This window comes from Rhinatrema bivittatum, chromosome 7 (genome assembly GCF_901001135.1).
Source record: "Rhinatrema bivittatum chromosome 7, aRhiBiv1.1, whole genome shotgun sequence".
NCBI classification, from domain to species: Eukaryota; Metazoa; Chordata; class Amphibia; order Gymnophiona; family Rhinatrematidae; genus Rhinatrema; species Rhinatrema bivittatum.
Window position 1 is genome coordinate 157,538,559 of NC_042621.1, and position 19,910 is coordinate 157,558,468.

The window sequence follows — 19,910 nt, forward strand, 5'->3', positions numbered from 1 at the left end:
CTGTTGATGATTTTATAGAACTGGCTTCTTGCTCAGTACAGTGTGCTTCATTACATCATTCTAGTGTGCTGCTCAGGCATTGTGGACCTGGAGATTTCATGGCTAAAACTGATATTGAAGCTCCCTTCTTGTGGTTGCCTATTAATCCCCATAACTTTTATTTGTTTGGATGGAAATTTGAATCTTGTTATTTCTTTGACAAAAGTATGCCTATGGGATGTTTTGTTGTATGTGCTTGCATTGAAATAATAACTTTTTTTTTTCATTGGGTACTGCAGCAAGCATTGGGTTATGATGGAATTATTCATTATTTAGATGGTTTATCTTTTGTGGGTCCATCAAGTATGGATGTTTGCACTAATTTAATAATCACATTTGAACATTTGGCCTATGATTTAGAAATTCCTTTGGTGGTGGACATGTACATGACTCCTGTACATGTCTTAAATTTTTAAAGGTAGAAATAGACTCACAGCTCATGCAGTCAAGGTTGCCAATAGAAAAATTTCACAAGCTTTTGAAGCTTGTTTTAGTTGTAAAATGACCTTACAACAAATAAAATCTTTGATTGACCAGTTGAGTTTTATATCTAGGGTAATTCCTTTTGGAAGGGTGTTTACTTGATGATTAGCAAGTTTAATAAAAGGCATGATGGAGAAATATAATTTCATTAGTTTTCCACAACAGGTAAAAGCAAATTTAAACATTTGGGGCTAGATATTAAAAACAAATCTGGCTAAGTGAGCACAGCTATACTGCTGAATACTCTGAATAAGTTGCTAGTTAGCCGGATAAGTCTTATCCGGCTAACTAGACCTATTGAGAAGGTCTAACTTATCTGGTTAACATAGCTGGATATGTTTGAATATTGCTACTTATTTGGCTACATTAACTGGATACGTAGCCCCTCTGTTATGCCCGTTGGTCGCAGACGGCTGTGACCACTATTGCTCACCTCTTTCTTCACCTCCCTGACTCCGTGGGGTAGACTGGCAGCCTCCGCCAGCTACCGACAGCCTGCCTACTGCTCCCAGGCCTCCCAGGGTGGCACGGATGCCAACGACCACCATCTTGCCATCAGCATACCCTCGGCGCGTGTGCGCATGCATGGGCCATTCTTAAACATGTCATGGCAGGAACCTCGGGGATGTCCCCTCCGGATGACATCATCCCTCCAGGATATTTAGGCCAGCAGGCCATGCTTACCAATGACTTGGCAAAGAGACCCATCCTTGCTAATTCTGTCTCGCTCTCAGAGGACCCTGCGTTCCTGTTCTTGCTTCCCGGTGTAAGACATTTCGGGTACCCGCTCCTCGGGGGCCCTTTTCACGTCTTGGCTATCTGCTCCTCGGAGGGCCTTTGCTTGGAACCTCTGCTTGCCTAGTACCTCGGAGCTTCCCTGGAACCATCTCTACTCTCCTCGTGAGTACCCCGATATGTGGACGTTTACCATCTCTACTGAGGACTTCCTTGGGCCTATCTTGCCCTGCGGGCCTTACTGACTCTATTGAGGACCTCTCTGGTGTACACCGCTCTGTGGACCATTACCATCTCTACTGAGGACTTCCTCGGGCCTATCTCACCCTGTGGGGTTTACAACCTCTCTGGTGTACCCTGCTCTGTGGACCATTACCATCTCTACTGAGGACCTTCACGGTGTACCCCACTCCGCAGGTCACGCCCACCTCTACTAAGGTTTCCTTCGGTATACACTGCTTCACGGATCATCATCACCTCTACTGAAGACCTCACCAGGGTTTTCCGCCCTGCAGACCATTACCAGCTCTACAGAGGTATCCCCTCTGGGTATCTCCCATTTACCCAGCGTCTCTGACTCAAGTAAGACCATCTCTCTGGCACCCCCCCCCCCCCCCGCTTTGCGGGTAGTGTCATTTTATCTCTTTAATAAAGACTCTAGTTTTATTCTGTGTCTGACATCAGCTGAGACTCCGCCTCCCGACAGTGAGGCTCATGGGGCTCCTCCCTTTGGGTGGTCCCACCTCTCGCCTTGGCCCAAGGGACCACACACACACACTAACTAATCCTAAGATCCTCCCCAAAACACCCATTTCCCACCCACCCAAAGCAGGTTAAGTACTTATTCCATCTAAGTAGAAGTGCTGAATAACGATCTCCCCCTTATTGTTTTTTCAAGGGTTTAATAGAGTATGTGTTTGGCAGGCTCTAGCAGTATCAAATTAAGATTTAGAATTATTTTCACATAGCTCTGGTAGGAGGGATTTGCGATATATTTTATGCACAAAGTTTGGACACAGGTTTGGAATTTGAAAGGCTGGACTAAGAATATTACTTTTCTGGTATTTATCCCAGTTTTGAGTAACTTAATAGTATGAAGTAATAGGTTGGATAACACAAAGCTAGTTATGAATTCAGATAATAGGTGTGTAATTGGAGGCAATTAACAGGCAATCTTCCCATGCTCTTTAGAAGTGTTAAGAATTTTGATTTTACATTCTCATCATTTAAATGCTACTCTTGCAGCTAAAAATGTTCAGGTTTAGATGATAAAACTGTGAACACCATTTAATTTTCAGTGGTCTTGTTTTTGGTTGCTTGCTCCTGGACACGGCACATACCTGACAATGATGCAGAATAACCTGTGGAACTTGATTTCAGCTTAATGTAGAATTTGTTGCAATACTCACTTTTGGAGAAAATTTTGGGAGCTTGTGATAGAGGATGTAAGAGATTTGTGGAGTTTATTCTTCATGCGATCAATTGGTATTGTAATTTCTCTAATAGAGCAATTCATTTTCTATGTCAAAGTAAAACATGTTTAATACAATCAATGACTGCATCTTAATTTAGTATTGCTTTGTTTCTCTAAATTACATGGTTTCACTGGCCCTACTAGCTCCTTTTACTTTAAGACGTTGTTACAAGGTTTTGTACATTTGCACATCCGAGTACTCCTTAGAAGGTGTGATTTCCCATTTTTCAAGATATATTGATAGCTTTATTTGGTGCATTACTGAAGGTTTGCTTGTCCAATTATAAAGGGGCTCTTTTAGAATGACATTTTCTTTTGCCTTTTTTGCAGCTCTTAGGATGAGCGAGATGGTTGACTAGTCAAAAAAAAAAAGATCTAGGGTATACTAGTTTGCAGTAGGAATATATGCAGTTATATGAGAGAGTTGTTTACCTGTATATTTATTGCTTTAAGACAGATTGACAGAGTAAGGGTGTTTGAGTGATGCTGTGTCAGATGTCAGGATAGGATATATCATATGCCCAGTTTCTTCTGCACAACTTTTCTTGACTTAAAGAATGGAGGGTGGAATGTTTTAGTTTAGCCATGAGAATGATTTATCATTGACAAAATATCAATTTTTAGTGTTTTTAAATAAATGTCTTGCTGCCACTGGATTTAATCCATGGCTGTTTGGTACCCAATCATTTTGAATTAGAACTGTGTCCTTTGCAGGTTCACATGGATTTTCTGCAACAGCAATTCAGTTGTTGGGGCACTGGCATTCTAATAGATTTAGAGGAAATATGTATTAGTTGATATTTTCTATTTGATTGTTATCTGATATTTATAATTATGTTTTAGTTTATTTTGCAGCTTCTCAGACCCCAAGAGACAAGTACTTGGATGTGCAGTCATTCATACATTTTCTGGGCTTGAAAGATAGCTGCTGAATCGCATCTGGGTCTCTATTTTGGCTTAGTTTCCTCTTGAATCCAAGTCCATTGATTAAAAATCAGAGGCATTTGATGGGATCATCTATTACTAATTTTGAAACAAGCCAAATTATATTATGCAGCTTCTCATTATTTTGTTGATTCATTTAGGTGGCAACACCATTTATTATATTAAGGGCACTGGACTTATTAATATAGAGCCCAATTTTTAAACTGCCCATAGTACATAAGTTGTGTGTACATGTGGCAGGAGACACACAATTTATAAAATACCATGTGTTTCTGTTCCCAAAGTATATGCATATTTTTCATTACATGCATATATTTGTAATGTAGGAACACGCATACTTTCTCTACCCATTTTATAAAATCACACATACATATTTTACACATGAGATAATTATAACAATGTACTCATAATAATCTAGAAATAAATGCTGAGGCAGGTATTTTAAAAAGTATGCACATACTCTTCTTCTGAACATATTTTCTTGCACACACATCTGGAATCACCAGTTCACCGGTACTTCCACTAGTTCACCCAGACCTTCACCAGTTCAACTAGACACTTAAGCATTCCACTTTGAATCTTTACCAGTTTACCCATTTGTCCCACCAAAAAGCTACAATCAAAAGACAAGTGATTTCAATTGCACATGTCAGTTAGCAGGTATAAAAGTGTATGGGCAAGATTGATAATATATGCGCCAATGCCTCTTTCAAATTAGCAATGCAAGCATTTACTTCTGAACCCTACCCTGAATTGCCCCTAAACTACCCATTTTTTCCATGTTCATATTTATGCACGACATTGCAAGTACACACATATTCTTAAGGTTTATAAAATGGCATATTCGTGCATGCATGCAACTTACATGTGAATATGTTAATGTTACATATGCATCTCCTGTGTAAGTCTGGAAATTACCTCCACAATGAAGAGTGTGTTGCTATTTATTCTTATGAGTTTCTTTATGCAAAACTAATTTAGTCAAATATTATTCTTAGGAAGATATGGGCAGATGCTCATGATGGTAAAAATCTTGAATGGATTTGTAAACTAATGACCTGGGAAATGTCCAAATACATGGGATTTCTACGTGGTCTGATACTTACTCGGGAATTGCTAACGGCTGACTGCCCCCAATTTATTCTATCCTGCTGGAGTGCATCTGTCTAATACTGGTTTAGATAATTTCTTGAGTTTGTTGGCAGTGACAAACAACAATCAAGTCACTGTCCTCACGTATGGTGGGAAAGATTTTATTTCCCAGCTCCCTAGATGTTGGCCTAAAAGTGTTTGCTGTATCTTTCAGAGCTGTTTCTTTCAGACCTGCTTCCATAAGACTCAGGATTCTATGGAATGATGGGATTTTGGTGATGGGGCACATTTCCTGGAGTTTGGACATATTATTTTTATTTTTTTAAATTTATATTTCACTTTTTAGCACTTTGAAGTGGATTACATTTAGGTACTGTGGATATTTTCCCATATAGCCTAGCTACCACAGGTTAATGATATGATAGAGGTGATCTGCAGGGTACTTAGTATTTCATTATAGCCAGCTCATCATCAATTGATCACATGACTAATTGCAGCTGCAGAGCCTCAGTTAAGGGCTATTATCCCTTATGTTGCAATTGATCAGGTGTATGGCCACAATTTGTGGAATTAAATGATGAATACATGACAAAATGGGAAAGATTGATGTCATTGTTTTATAATATTTGCTGTTATATATTTATACTGTGGTAAATTTTAAAAGCCCTACATGCACCAAAGCAGGGAGATACGCACATGTCTCGGGCTGGTGTGCACCACGCAGAGTTTAACAAGAGCCCATGTATGCACACAAATCAAAAAGTGCAAAAAAGAGGCGGGATATGGGCATGGTCTAGAGGCAGTGCATGAATGGGACAAGGGCATTCCAAGAAGTTCACTTAAAAAGTGTGTGTGAATGTATTTATGCGCACAAGTATGCTCCGGGTCCCCTACCACGTAACTTTACTTCTGCTATTTACGGTTTATAAGTTTTATAATAAAAAAATCAGGGTTAGTCACCAGGGTTTGAAGGGTTGAGGCTAATAAGGTAAAAGGAATAAAGGTTAATTAGGAGGATTAGGAAGTCGAGAGCCTTTACCTGGGCCACCTGGGAATGGACTGGGAAAACTAGTAATTGTGTCGGCACACGTATCTAAAATAATCCCCCCCATTTACATGGTAGAGCAGGCATTTGCACACACAAGTGTATGGCAATGCAAAATTGTGCACAAGTGTGTGTGTAAAACCAATTTTATATAATACGCACATATACGTGCTTATGTTATAAAATGGCCAAGTCCATGTGCATGAGCTACCATACACATGTACGTGTATGCCCGCGCAGCTGTTTAAAAGTTTCTGTCATTCTGTTTATGCATTATTTAATAAACCTGCAGCCCTATTTGTCACTATGCAATTTTTGAGAGTGTATTTAGGATTGGGAAGCCAGTGGGTAGGGTGTAACTGCCTATGTTAAAGTTATATTAAGCTGAAACTAAAATTTGTTAATACGGTTTAATGTGTTTTTTGGTTTTGCCATTCAACTTCTGGCATGACAAAACCTTTTATGACCCATAGATCTTATATATATTTTTAGGACCCTATCTAGTTGAGTCTGAGTACCTCTGCCACTATTTTTTTAATTGAGTTCAATTTTTTCTTTGTTGCTGGATTTTTCTTACTTGCATGTATAACTAAGTCAAGTCATCTATTCTAGTTGGCCTAGATTTACCAAAACCAACTTTTTCAAATGTAGATTTTATTCAAACTGATTCACCCATCTCTAGTATAGTAACTAAATATTCCAGAAAAGTGCTTTTTGTATTGCCAAACCTTTTGCTTTGGATTTACCTCAATTGTTCTAATGAAGTTAGATAAATTAAAGTATCTAAATGAATTAATGGCTGTGGCATCTCTGAGACCCACACTGATAATAATACAATGTTCCTGCTTGCCAGTCTTTATTTTAGCCAGCAAATTGTATGACATTTTGGTTGATGTAACCTGGTGTTACTAGAGTTAACAGGCTACTTAAGCCCAATTCTGCATGATCATTTCTGCAGCTTGGCTTCAATATCTAGGTTTAAAACGTATTGTTTTTTATCTTATGTATGTAAAATTGAATCCATGGACAGTATACCCTCTCACAAAACTGAATAGGAAGCTCAGCTTATAAAATGCATTTGTAGTGTATAAATATCTCATATACTCCACTCTGCAGTCTTATGACATTCATTATTGTATCATAGGTTATATTTTCATAACAAGGTATCAAAGATACAGTATCACATTGTAATTTTCATAATACTTAATAAGTATCATGAATTATAGTGGCATTACGATGGTGATAATTCCCATTCCTGCTGTAATATTAAAGTCATTATTCTATGGTTCATGTTCCTATGATATCATATTCCATGGCAAATGCTGCACAATCATTGTTTAGTTGCCATTTATTCACAAATATCCCTGCTTTGCAGGAGTATGACATTGCAAATATAATAGATTATGTTTCATCAGTAACAAGAATGGAAATTGTCACCAGTGTATGGTATACTGTATCTTACACTTGAGCAAAATTGCTACTTCATGTCACACCTAACAGGAATGATTTCTGAGCAAAATTACAAAATCATATTCATATAAAGACTAGTAGTCTACATCTTTTCTTCCCATAATATTTTGACTTACTGTTCAGGTACTTTCTGAAATGATTTTCTTAACATTAAGAAGAATTACACTAGGCTTTGTTATATTGATAATATGAATGTCTCTCTATTCAAACATGCTGAAAACTTAATAGAACAGTTAACATGTAATAGTCACACATCATTTTCTGAGTACAGAATAGCATCTGCAATAAGAGGTGAAGATCTCCCACCACTCCAGAAATTCATCTATTTTTCAATCAAGCATATCCATTGATTATTAATACATTACTCATCTACTGTTCTTTTTCTTCTGAGTGTAACTATCATTCTTTCAAGAGACGTGTTGACTAAATATTAAAGTCTTTCTTCAACAGGAATCTTGCAGTGTGTTTCCAATGTAGACATGTTGATAACATTCTTATAACAGGACATTTTTAATGTAAAGTACTGGTTTTGAAATCCAAGTTCTATTCATTTGACAACATTGTTTTGTTTAATCAAAGAGTATCACTTCTGTGTCCCATTATACATTTTTTCAGACATATATGAAAATAAAATCCCCCTAATATGTTTTCTAGTTTTATGTATTAGGCTTACTTTTATTTATTTTCTCATTTTAGGGAGAAATAAAGGCCCTCACATTAAAATGTTTCATTCCTTAAAGCAACCTTCAACAAAATATAAGGTACCAGATGATTCTTTAAGAAAGTGATATTGTCAAATAGTACGAAGCCATTGTCACAATGTCTAGCAATGTTGACCCCTGAAAGAATCAACATAAGTTCAAACTGCACTGTAAGCAGATATGACCTCTAAGTCATACAGAACACTCTCACATAGGCAACATATAGGTCTCAGTTTTATTAAGTGTCTTTTATCACCAGAGACCAGCTATTTAATCTGTTCCTGGACTAATAGCCATTTGTAAAAGGGAGTTCTCACCAACTGTCCCTATCCCAAAGGCATAGACCAATGTTGGTCCTAAAATTATGTTCATTTTTATTGAAAACACACAGCACAGATTACAGCCATAGAAAGTTGAGTAAACAAGACAATTCCATCAGCTTTGCAAAATCTTTCATTGCCCTTACCCATAAAAATAAAACAAAGAATAAAACAGGATATGGGTCTTAGGCAAACTTTTAAGTTCACATTATAGAGTAGAATATTGCTTTATTCTGACTAATTGCACAACTGTACAAAGTTCAACTATTGTACTAGTTGTGAGAGTCTTACTTATGGGACTGGTGAATTGTAGAGTTTGGGACCATTTTATTAAGTCTTTGAACTATTCATCTGTAGAACAGTAAATTTTAGTACATTTTATTAAAAAAAAAAAAAGTAAATAAGCAGGGAAGGTTATTTAGTAGATCTCTATATGTTCAATTGGGTTGTACAAATCAATAACTGTAAAAACTCAGTACCAGCAAAATGTAATATAGTATCAGTGTTGAAATCACTGTTTCATGACATTTGGGGTATTTCATCTTTTGAAGATAATTAAAGGAAACAAAAAACAAAAACAATTCAGAATTGAATATCAATTTAAACCATCAATAGAGACTACCTGGTGACAGTACTTGCTCATTTGAAGAACAATATGGCCCTGATTTATATCATTTATATATCTGGATACAGCTACTCAGATTAATCAATTTAATTAGTTCTAGTGAATAAACATCCACAATATATCCATATATCAGTGGCATAAAATGTTTGTATCAGTCTCTGTTTGTAGCCCAACCTTTGTTATTGCCAAAAAGGCTAGTTTTAGGATTAAAAAAAATTTAATTGAATAAATGCATCAAAGCTCTTGGCATAAGCTTTATGAAGCCTGAATCCTCTTTCCCTTAAAAAAATATTTTGTTAAAAATCACTATGATATGAGGGGGATAGACTATTTGGTTTCTTCTATGTAGATGCTCTTAAATTAATGCATATAAATATTTTTCTCACTTCTTTTCTTTCTTGTTTTGCAAAGCATCAAACCCATAGATTCTTTAAAAAGTCACTTGCTAAATGTTGAGTCTCTCAGTGTTTCATTTTTTAAGACAAACTGTGCCTCTCGTTCTGATTTTGCCATGGGGCTCAGGGGTAAGAAAGCTGTATTTTCACTTGCGCTGTCCTCTGCATCTGCATTTGCCAGTTCATAGTCCTCTGACTGCCTCCTCCCATCAGTCAAAATTCGGATCTGCTCCTGCACAGTTTCTAGCAAAATTTTTACTTCCTGTTGCTCTGCTATGAGACAGTTGTTGGCCGGAGTGCTCACATGGACAAGTTCAGCAGAATAGGAGGAACTTTTGCACTGTTTGATGCCTGGTACTTCAGAAATGTTTTGCATTTGCATGCAGGCATCATCCAAGCCCACTGAGGGGATGATGGGAACTGAGCTGGCCCTAGCAGATGAATATCCAATTAAGTCCTTCTGATTCAAGTTATTAAAATAAGGTTTTGTCTCTCTTGAAGGCAGTTGCATATTTATTGAAGTATTCTGTGCATTTTTTAAATCACTGGCAGAATGCCTAAAAATAGAAAAAAAAAAGTTAATGTATTTATACTGAAAGACCCATTCTTAATAACCAGTCAGGATTAAATCATAACCTCATTCATATCAGAGTGGCTTGGCTAATAATATAAAATAAGCAGACTGTGCATCGATTCTAAGGTCATTTGTAGCTTAGCTTTAATCTCCATGTTTGCCCAGGTTAGTCTTTTTGAATGCAGTTTTCAAAGGGATCTCTGCTGATAAAGCAATGTTTTACCCGGAGAAATGGTCCTTTAGAAAATTGCATGATCAATATGTGCATAAAATTGCATGGAAGCAAAAAAACCCACTTGCTAGAAGCCAAAATTCCAAATTACAGCATCAAAATGACATGTCTCTGCATTACTAGAAACTGTCCCTATATGGACAGGCTCATATTGCCTCCAAATTAACATCAGGTAAGATGAGTTGAATCTCTGTAAACCAGGAACACTTGCTTTCCGATGTCTGACAGAAGCCTAGATCAGTCAACATCACATTCAGCAACTCTTACTACTAAGCTGGGCTGCCCTCATTTGGTGTGACTATACCCAATCACACCCACACTTGTTTTTCTGGGAGAGCCGTAACTGTGAATTCTACTGTCTGGAACTGTTTAATATAAATGCAACAAACAAAGTTGAAATCATGCTGTCTACTAGTCATACCATTATTGATATACGTTATGTCCTAGTTCACTACAGATCTACTACATAAATAGTCACATTTCATTTTGCTCATTTTTCGGTAGTACTATAACAGCAAATCATATTGAAGTACTCTCTTAAAGAGGGTGGTACTGAAAATTTGAAACCACATTCAATATTTTCCCAAGCTATTTTGTGACAGCATAGTCTTCTAAGGCTATGGATACATTTCTGTTAAGCACATAAAGGAGAGAGGTCACGCTAATATTAATAATATGAATAATAACAAAGAAAGGTATGTCTAACAAAGCTTAATGATAGTTATTAGGGATGTGAATCGTGTTCCCGATCGTTTTAACAATCGGGTTCGGCTGGGGGGGGGGGGGGAAATCTGATCGCTAGAGATGTGAATTGGGATCGGTTCCAATTCCAATTCACATCACAATTTTTTTTTAGTGAGGCCCGCGCCGATAAAAAAAACCCCACCCCAACCCTTTAAAATTACCCCCTTAACCTCCCCCACTCTCCCGACCCCCCCCCCAAAAACATTTTACACATACCTGGTGGTCCAGGGGGGCCGCGGTAAGGGCAAAGGGCCATCAACGCCATTTTTTTTAGCGCAGCTGATGGCCTGGGAACGGGAGATCACTCCCGCGGCCCCCCTGGACCACCAGGTATGTGTAAACAGTTTTAGGGGGGTCAGGAGAGTGGGGGAGGCTAAGGGGGTAATTTTAAAGGGTCGGGGTGGGTTTTTTTTTATCGGGCCATTAGCGCCATTTATTAGGGATGTGAATTGTTTTAGGACGATTAAAATTATCGTCCGATAATTTTAATATCGTCTTAAACCGTTATGGAACACAATACAATACAGATTCTAACGATTTATCGTTATAAATCGTTAGAATCGTGAGCCGGCACACTAAAACCCCCTAAAACCCACCCCCGACCCTTTAAATTAAATCCCCCACCCTCCCGAACCCCCCCCCAAATAACTTAAATAACCTGCGGGTCCAGCGGCGGTCCGGAACGGCAGCGGTCCGGAACGGGCTCCTGCTCTGAATCTTGTCGTCTTCAGCCGGCGCCATTTTCCAAAATGGCGCCGAAAATGGCGGCGGCCATAGACGAAAAAGATTGGACGGCAGGAGGTCCTTCCGGACCCCCGCTGGACTTTTGGCAAGTCTCGTGGGGGTCAGGAGGCCCCCCACAAGCTGGCCAAAAGTTCCTGGAGGTCCAGCGGGGGTCAGGGAGCGATTTCCCGCCGCGAATCGTTTTCGTACGGAAAATGGCGCCGGCAGGAGATCGACTGCAGGAGGTCGTTCAGCGAGGGTTCCGGCGCCTCGCTGAACGACCTCCTGCAGTCGATCTCCTGCCGGCGCCATTTTCCGTACGAAAACGATTCGCGGCGGGAAATCGCTCCCTGACCCCCGCTGGACCTCCAGGAACTTTTGGCCAGCTTGTGGGGGGCCTCCTGACCCCCACGAGACTTGCCAAAAGTCCAGCGGGGGTCCGGAAGGACCTCCTGCCGTCCAATCTTTTTCGTCTATGGCCGCCGCCATTTTTCGGCGCCATTTTGGAAAATGGCGCCGGCTGAAGACGACAAGATTCAGAGCAGGAGCCCGTTCCAGACCGCTGCCGTTCCGGACCGCCGCTGGACCCGCAGGTTATTTAAGTTATTTGGTGGGGGATTTAATTTAAAGGGTCGGGGGTGGGTTTTAGGGGGTTTTAATGTGCCAGTTTTTCGATTTTTCGATTTTTAACGATTTTTCACGATTTTTCACGATATTTTACCCCCCCAAATGGCAACAATACGATTCCCTCCCCCTCCCAGCCGAAATCGATCGTTAAGACGATCGAGGACACGATTCACATCCCTACCATTTATATTAGTGGCAGCCAAAATGTCGCCGATGACCCGAGAGCAGGAGATCGCGCCGGGACCCCCCCACAGGACCACCAGGTAATTTAAAACATTTTGGGGGGGGTTCGGGAGGGTGGGGGATTTGTTTTAAAGGGTCGGGATGGGTTTAGGGGTTGTTTTGGTGTGCCGGTTTTCCCACCCTCCCCCCCCGATTTATGATTTTTCACGATAAATTGGGGGAATTTCTATTGTATCGCGACTCTAACGATTTTGACGATTTAAAAAATATCTGACGATTTTTTTAAATCGTCAAAAAACGATTCACATCCCTAATAGTTATCTTTTCCGAAAAACAAACAGTTAATTCTGTCATGACCCAAAAATATCAAATCTATCAATATGTTAATCTATCAATCAATCAATCTATCTAGTAAAGCACATTTTATTCCCAACCAATCTCTCTCATTTCAGAAAATTGATTTTTCTGGATAATGGATGTTTCAGATAATGGGGTTTTTTTTAGATAAAATAATTAAAGATATGGGAGTTTTCTCAAGATAGAACATATGAAGCCAACCTATTTTCAGAAAATAAAAGGTTTTCTGGATAACAGAACATGGGTCAAAGTCAATTATATTTTTTTGGATAATGAGAGATTTTGAGAAAATGGGGCTTCGAATAAAAAGGTACTCTACTTTGTATATGTGTTTGTGTGTATTGTACATTCATTCATACACAAACACACAGACATGAACACATACATAAACACACATACACACAAAAGCACACCCTGGCATTACCAGGAGGTATTCTGCTAGACAGAAGCATGTCCCTTGTACTTGTGTTTCTCTCCATAAACCATCCTATGTACTGTGAAAGAACCCTGGCTGAATGGGCTGAATTGAAGGAATGGGGATTTGTTTACTGATGCCACTTCTGAGTGGCATAGTTGCAATGGAGAAGGTACAAAGAAGGGCAACCAAAATGATAAAGGGGATGGAACAGCTCCGCTATGAGGAAAGGCTGAAGAGGTTACAGCTGTTCAGCTTGGAGAAGAGATGGCTGAGGGGGGATATGATAGAGGTCTTTAAGATCATGAGAGGTCTTGAACGAATAGATGTGAATCTGTTATTTACACTTTCGAATAATAGAAGGACTAGGGGGCATTCCATGAAGTTAGCAGTAACACATTTAAGACTAATCGGAGAAAATTCTTTTTCACTCAACGCACAATAAAGCTCTAGAATTTGTTGCCAGAGGATGTGGTTAGTGCAGTTAGTGTAGCTGGGTTCAAAAAAGGTTTTGATAAGTTCTTGGAGGAGAAGTCCATTAATGGCTATTAATCAAGTTTACTTAGGGAATAGCCACTGCTATTAATTTTATCAGTAGCATGGGATCTTCTTAGTGTTTGGGTAATTGCCAGGTTCTTGTAGCCTGGTTTGGCCTCTGTTGGATACAGGATGCTGGGCTTGATGGACCCTTGGTCTGACCCAGTATGGCAATTTCTTATGTTCTTATGAGTCATACTGTAGCTATTTCTGTCGGCTTCCCGGAATTCTCTCACCTACAGATTGGCATCTCCAGGAGATCCCTTGCTGACTTAAACCTTGTATCCCCTATTTCTGCTTCTTTCCCCAGCCACCTTTGAACTCTGACACAGCCCTGAACTAACTGGATGATTAGAAGGGATAAGGCTTCATTTACAGACATCGCTTCCAGGCTATAACTATTTCTGCGTATACCCAGGAATTGTTGGTTCATCCAAAATGGGAGCATGAAGGGTTCTACCCTTTGAAAGACCCATACTTATGGAGCCCAGTGAATGCCTGGTCTTATTGGTGTTTTTAGCAATTTATGAAGAAAACAATGACTATTGATTGACAGGATTATGGAGAGAGAGAGATATCTTTCTAGATTAAAGCTAGAAAAGATGCCAAGAGTTTGGTTGTTTCATTAAGATCTCCATATATAGCTTTAAAGAATAGGGATGTGCATTCGTTCAGGACAAATTAGGCAATTTCAACGAAATTGCCTAATTTGTCCTGGTTTGGGGACCCTGAAATTTTGTAAATGTAAAAATGTTAGCGTGTACTAATGGGAGTGAGTGCTAATGGTAAGTTAGCACACACCAACTCGAAATTCAGGTCCCCCCTAAATTTCAAAGGCCCAAACGGCGGGAAAATAATATTTTCCACAGTGGGCCGAAAACAAAGCCCGAACCGAAAGGTTTGGACTTTGCACATTACTATTAAAGAATGTCACTGGGTCTAGTCATTTGCACACTTTTGGATGATAATTAAAGATGTAGATTTGTTTAGAGCAAATGCATAAAATGCAATGAATGAGGCTATTTTTGGTTTGTATCAAATGGATGAGCAATCATTTGTGAAGATAGGATGCCTGAACAGGACAAAAAGGCCATTTTTCATGATTAGTCACTTGAATAGTTGGGGCTCAGTGTCTTTCTTCAATTGGATAAACTTTTCTTTCCAAGAGCATTTAAGTTAAGATTTCAGTTATATATGCATATTTAAAAGAAAAATAAGAAAATAACATAAAGATTCTATGATAATGTCGGGATAGACATGTGATTAAACACTTGAGGCAGGTAACAATGGTTGCAGTTAAGCTTGCAGCAATGCACATTGCCTTTTAATAGAAGGTCTTGCTCAAAAATTTTATTTTGTGTTAATTAGGAGGATTATTTATTTTTGTATTTATTTATTTATTTGAAGCTTTTTTTACCGACGTTCATTTTCATATCACATCGGTTTACATGGAATAGGTAGCAAAAATAAAGTAAAACATGGAACAAGAAGTAAAAAACGTTAGACATGCAAGGGAAAAAGGAAAAAACATGTTCAGTCCATCAAGGGGGCTTACAAAATTCAACAGAGTTATAAATAAAATTAAAGAGTTATAAAATATATATATATATTTTGCTTTTTCCTTCATGGACTTTATTCTTTGAGCTTATTTATTTATTATTTACTGACATTTGATCAGATATATCACATTGGTTTATATTCAGGTACTGTAGGTATATCCCTATTCCCAAAGGGCTTATAAGTTTTGTACCTGAGGCAATGGAGGGTAAAGTGACTTGACCAAGGTCACAAGGAGTGACAGTGGGACTCAAACTGTGGTCTCCTGGTTTGTTGCCCACTGCTCTAACCACTAGGCTATTTCTCCTCCCATTAAAACAAAAAAGGCATCTGAAGAAAATACCCCCCAATTTTTGTATATTTTTGTTTTCATTCAAAAATAAAAATGGGCTTCTGGGAGCTCTTCTGTCCCACCCACCCAGGAAAAAGAAGCCTGGGGCCTGGGCCTATCATGATGGGTCTCCCTGACCCTCTCCAACCCCGATCCCGCTGGTTCAAAATCCAGCACATGGCCCAAGCCTACCCATCTGGGCCTCCCCAAGCCTAGTCAGAACTTTCCAAGACCTCTAAAACCCCCAATCATACCCATTATTTTTTTCTATGGGCCAGGGACATCCTCTGCCCCCACTTACATCCTTCCTGGGATTCAGTAGTTAGAATGGCAGAACTGAAGCTCACTCCTCCTGCCCACACTCTTAGTACTGTAGAAATGGTGCCATAGGCCTGTCGGATAGCTGGGACCATTTTCTTGCAGAGCCATATGGCCATACAAGAAAATGGTGCTAGCCATCTCTGAGATGGATGCCAAATTAACCATAATAGGGCAGGCGACTAGTGAGAGACCCAGAATCTGAAGTATTTGGAGACTTCAGAGGTTTCCTTCCCCTGGAAAATTTAATAAATGGGATTGATGACCAAAAAGAGGCCCAGGATGGGCCTGGGCTAGATATTGAACTGGAAGAGGTAGGAATTCAATGACCCAGATAATTCTGGATACCAGACTTCTCTTTTCCTGGCAGGAGGAGGGGTTAGAGGGCTTCTGGAAAGCTTGTTTTGGTTATTTGTTTTTTTTGGGGATATGTTTTGGGCATTTATAGTTTTTGTTTTTGGACGGAGAAACAAATATAACTGTAAAAAGCATTAAACAAACCACAAAAAGAAACAAAAACCCAAATAAAATAACAAAACAAATTGAAAATGTAAGCCTTTCATATCCCGAATGCAAATGCACCAAGCTGCATTAAACTTTGCAAATGTTTGTGTTCTGTTTTGATTTAGCATGTGTCATTTTACTCATGACATTATTTAATGAGCTCAGTAGATAATGCTCATATTTATTCTATGGATTTTGTTGCAAAATTCTTAACTATGCTTCCTTGCATATGATCTGCACATATATGCAGACTCACCATTTGGAGGATGCTTTTAAATCTTAGGCCTGATTGCCTTCTTTGAGCCTCATTAATTAATTTTCTTTTTCTTTTCTTTTTTAACCATTGTCTTACTTTATGAAATGCCCCAAGCATCTTGTCCTGTATGTTTGTCTTATTAGATTGCAAAATCTATAGAGCAGGGACTGTCTTTTTCTGTGTTGTTTGTTCATGCCTCCATGATGGAGAGTAATGAAGAACTCATGTTCACCATCCAGAGAAAACACGAGCTTTTCATTCAATGCCCAAATGCAGGAGGCTTGACTGGGCCTCTGAAGAGAATTGAATTGTGGAGCCTCCAACCCCCACATGGATAAGTACCTCAAGGAAAATAGGGGTGGGTGAGGGACTGGGTTAAGATTGGGGGGATGAGTGGGTAGGTGGGGGGTTGGGGGTGGGTGTGAGATAGAGTTGTTGATGTAGGGGAGGGTAGAGGGAGGGATGGGTGGTGATCAAAAGTCGATCTGCATATATTGATGTCAGAAGGGAGAGAAAATGGCCACTGTAATAGTGGATCAAGCGTTCATACGCATTCATACTCCGCAACGAAATCTGCGGTCAGCTGGCAAAGGGCTCCTTACAATTCCATCTATTGCCATGGCTAGACTCACTTCCATCAGAGAAAGGGCTGTATCACTGGCTGGTCCAGGCCTTTGGAATTCATTACCTACCGAATTAAGGCTCCAAAGTAATTTAAACATTTTTAAGAAAGCACTGAAAACCTGGTTGTGTGCTCAAACATTTCAAATTGAAGCCAGTTAGGAACCTTTCATTTTATTTTAGTATCATTTTATTTTAGTATTTTAAGTTCAATATTGTCAATTTGATTCCTTTAATCCGTTAGATAATTCTATTTTTTAATTTATTTATATGATTGTAACTTTTACTCCGTATGATTGGTTAAATTATTATGTTTTTGTAAGAAACTTTTTGTATCTTAAATTTAATTTTATGTATTTGTTTTATTTTAAGGAGTTATTGTAAACCAGTGTGAAGGTATATACCAGCATTGGTATAGAAAAATAAATAAATAAATAAATAAATGATATGAAAGGAAACACACCTTGAGGAGGTCACGGAAACTGCAACATTGAACTAAGAGCATGCCAGGCAGGAGGGCAATGTTTGTAAGTTCCCTAAATAGCCATTTTGAAAATATCAACATGTCTATTTCCTGCATCCATCAGATGCCTCACTATTGCACTGTCACTCAAGAATACCATGTATCAGCCAATAGCATGAAGTATCTCTCATGCACATAAAGTTTCTTCCTTCTACAACCATAGTCATCTATTGAGCAATATAATAAAAATAGAATAGCCCCTTGGTTATGACCTGCCATGTCATGAAGCACTCTGTTTAATGCACTCACAAGTCAACTTTAGAAGTCAGTAACTAAGAAGATAGAACCTATTCAAAATAATGTTAGCAGGGAATCTTTATCACTCCTTTCCAACAAGGACTCTTTGCTTGTGGCTGCATCATAGCTATTGATAGGTTGGAATCTAAGGAATATAACATCTAATCACTGAGGCAATCTCAGATCACTAGGTAATCACCATGTGTAACGGACAACCCTACAGAAGCCATTTCTCAAGGACTATGTATGGATTTGCAACCCCCTACAGCAGACTGGTGTCCCACACCCAGGAACATATCCTATTGCCTCCACCTCTCCCATAGATGAAATGCACTCCTACAGTTTGATTGGTGCTGCACAACAAGTCCCAGTGCACCCCAACTAATGGCTTGCCATACACATTTTTATCTGTTCACAGATATTATCATTTATTTATTTATTTGAAAGTATTTATATACCGCTTTTCAAAACAGGGTATCTTGTCAAAACGGTTTACAATAATAAAATAAAATAAGTGAAAAGAGCTTAAAAAATAATATAAAAATACATAAAACTGATATATACCTTAAAGGTAAAATAAAATATTAACAAAAATGGCTAATAATGGAGCTGGCTAGCACATCCATCCACATACACCACATTAAAAATATTGCATGAAGTTTGGCAAAATTAATGCATAAATGTTTCTTTTATGTTTGTATAATTATACATTCAATATTTTAAATACAAATATGCAAAAAATCACATATATAAGGATTCAACAAGTTTGAAATTCATCTGTAATAGGTCCTATTACAGATGTAATCTGTAATAGGTCCTATTACAGATGTAATAGGACCTATTACAGATGAATTTCAAACTTGTTGAATCCTTATATACGTGATTTTTTGCATATTTGTATTTAAAATATTGAATGTATAATTATACAAACATAAAAGAAACATTTATGCATTAATTTTGCCAAACTTCATGCAATATTTTTAATGTGGTGTATGTGGATGGATGTGCTAGCTTAGTTTTAATTTGTCTATGTAGGTTTAAAAAAAAGGGGGTTTTCTATATTAATAAACATTAACTTTATGTTATATGTCTCTCTATCTTTGTTATATGTTGATATAGTGATATAGGGAGTTGCACTTTAAATTGCCCTTAGTATTGTTATACCTAATAATGGAGCTGGGCCAGAATTCAAGTTGTAATCAGGAAGGGTAGCGGGTGGGGGGGGAGGGGGGGTTTGAAATAAAAGGAAAAATGAAAAGTTATGGGGGTTGAGAAAGATACTAAGTTGTGGGATAATGTTGAGTTGTTTGTGGAGGAGTATTGAATGCCATTTGGAAAAAGTGTGTTTTTAATGATTTTTTGAATTGTTGAGGGTTGGATAGTAAACAAAGTGGGTTGGGTAGTGAATTCCAGAGAAAAGGGCCTGCTACTGAGAAGGCCCTTTTTCTGGTGATATCTAGTCTAGCCTGTCGTGGGGAAGGAGTGTCAAGTAAGTTTTGAGTTAGTGATCTTAGATGTCTTGCTGGTTTATAGATACGAAGTAGTGAACAAAGCCATGTGGAAGATGGGTTATTTATTAGACCGTGAATGATAGTGAGGATTTTATATTTTATTCTGTATTTTATGGGTAACCAATGAAGAGATTGAAGGATAGGTGTAATATGATTTTGAATAGAAGTACCTGATAGAATACGAGCTGCACAGTTTTGAATAATTTGTAAGGGATGAATTATAGAGTCGGGGAGTCCTAAATAGAGAGCATTACAATAGTCTAAGCCAGAAAAAATTAAAGAATGGAGAATAGTTCGAAAATCTTGGTGAAAAAGGAGGGGACGAAGACGTTTAAG

The 19,910-nt window shown here is 38.5% G+C and overlaps 1 protein-coding gene across 3 annotated transcripts in view; it reads right to left on the bottom strand.

Annotated features, from left to right (window-relative positions):
• Nucleotides 1–7,587: 7,587 nt before the first annotated feature.
• The window catches only part of NRG3 (neuregulin 3), a 1,991,595-nt gene continuing 1,979,272 nt past the window's right edge, over nucleotides 7,588–19,910 (bottom strand). For all 3 annotated transcript variants that reach the window (XM_029609451.1, XM_029609452.1, XM_029609450.1), the window contains one exon: nucleotides 7,588–9,881. In XM_029609451.1, coding sequence (XP_029465311.1) covers nucleotides 9,368–9,881 — 514 coding nt within the window. In that variant the 3' untranslated portion in view covers nucleotides 7,588–9,367. The remainder of the gene's footprint in view (nucleotides 9,882–19,910) is intronic.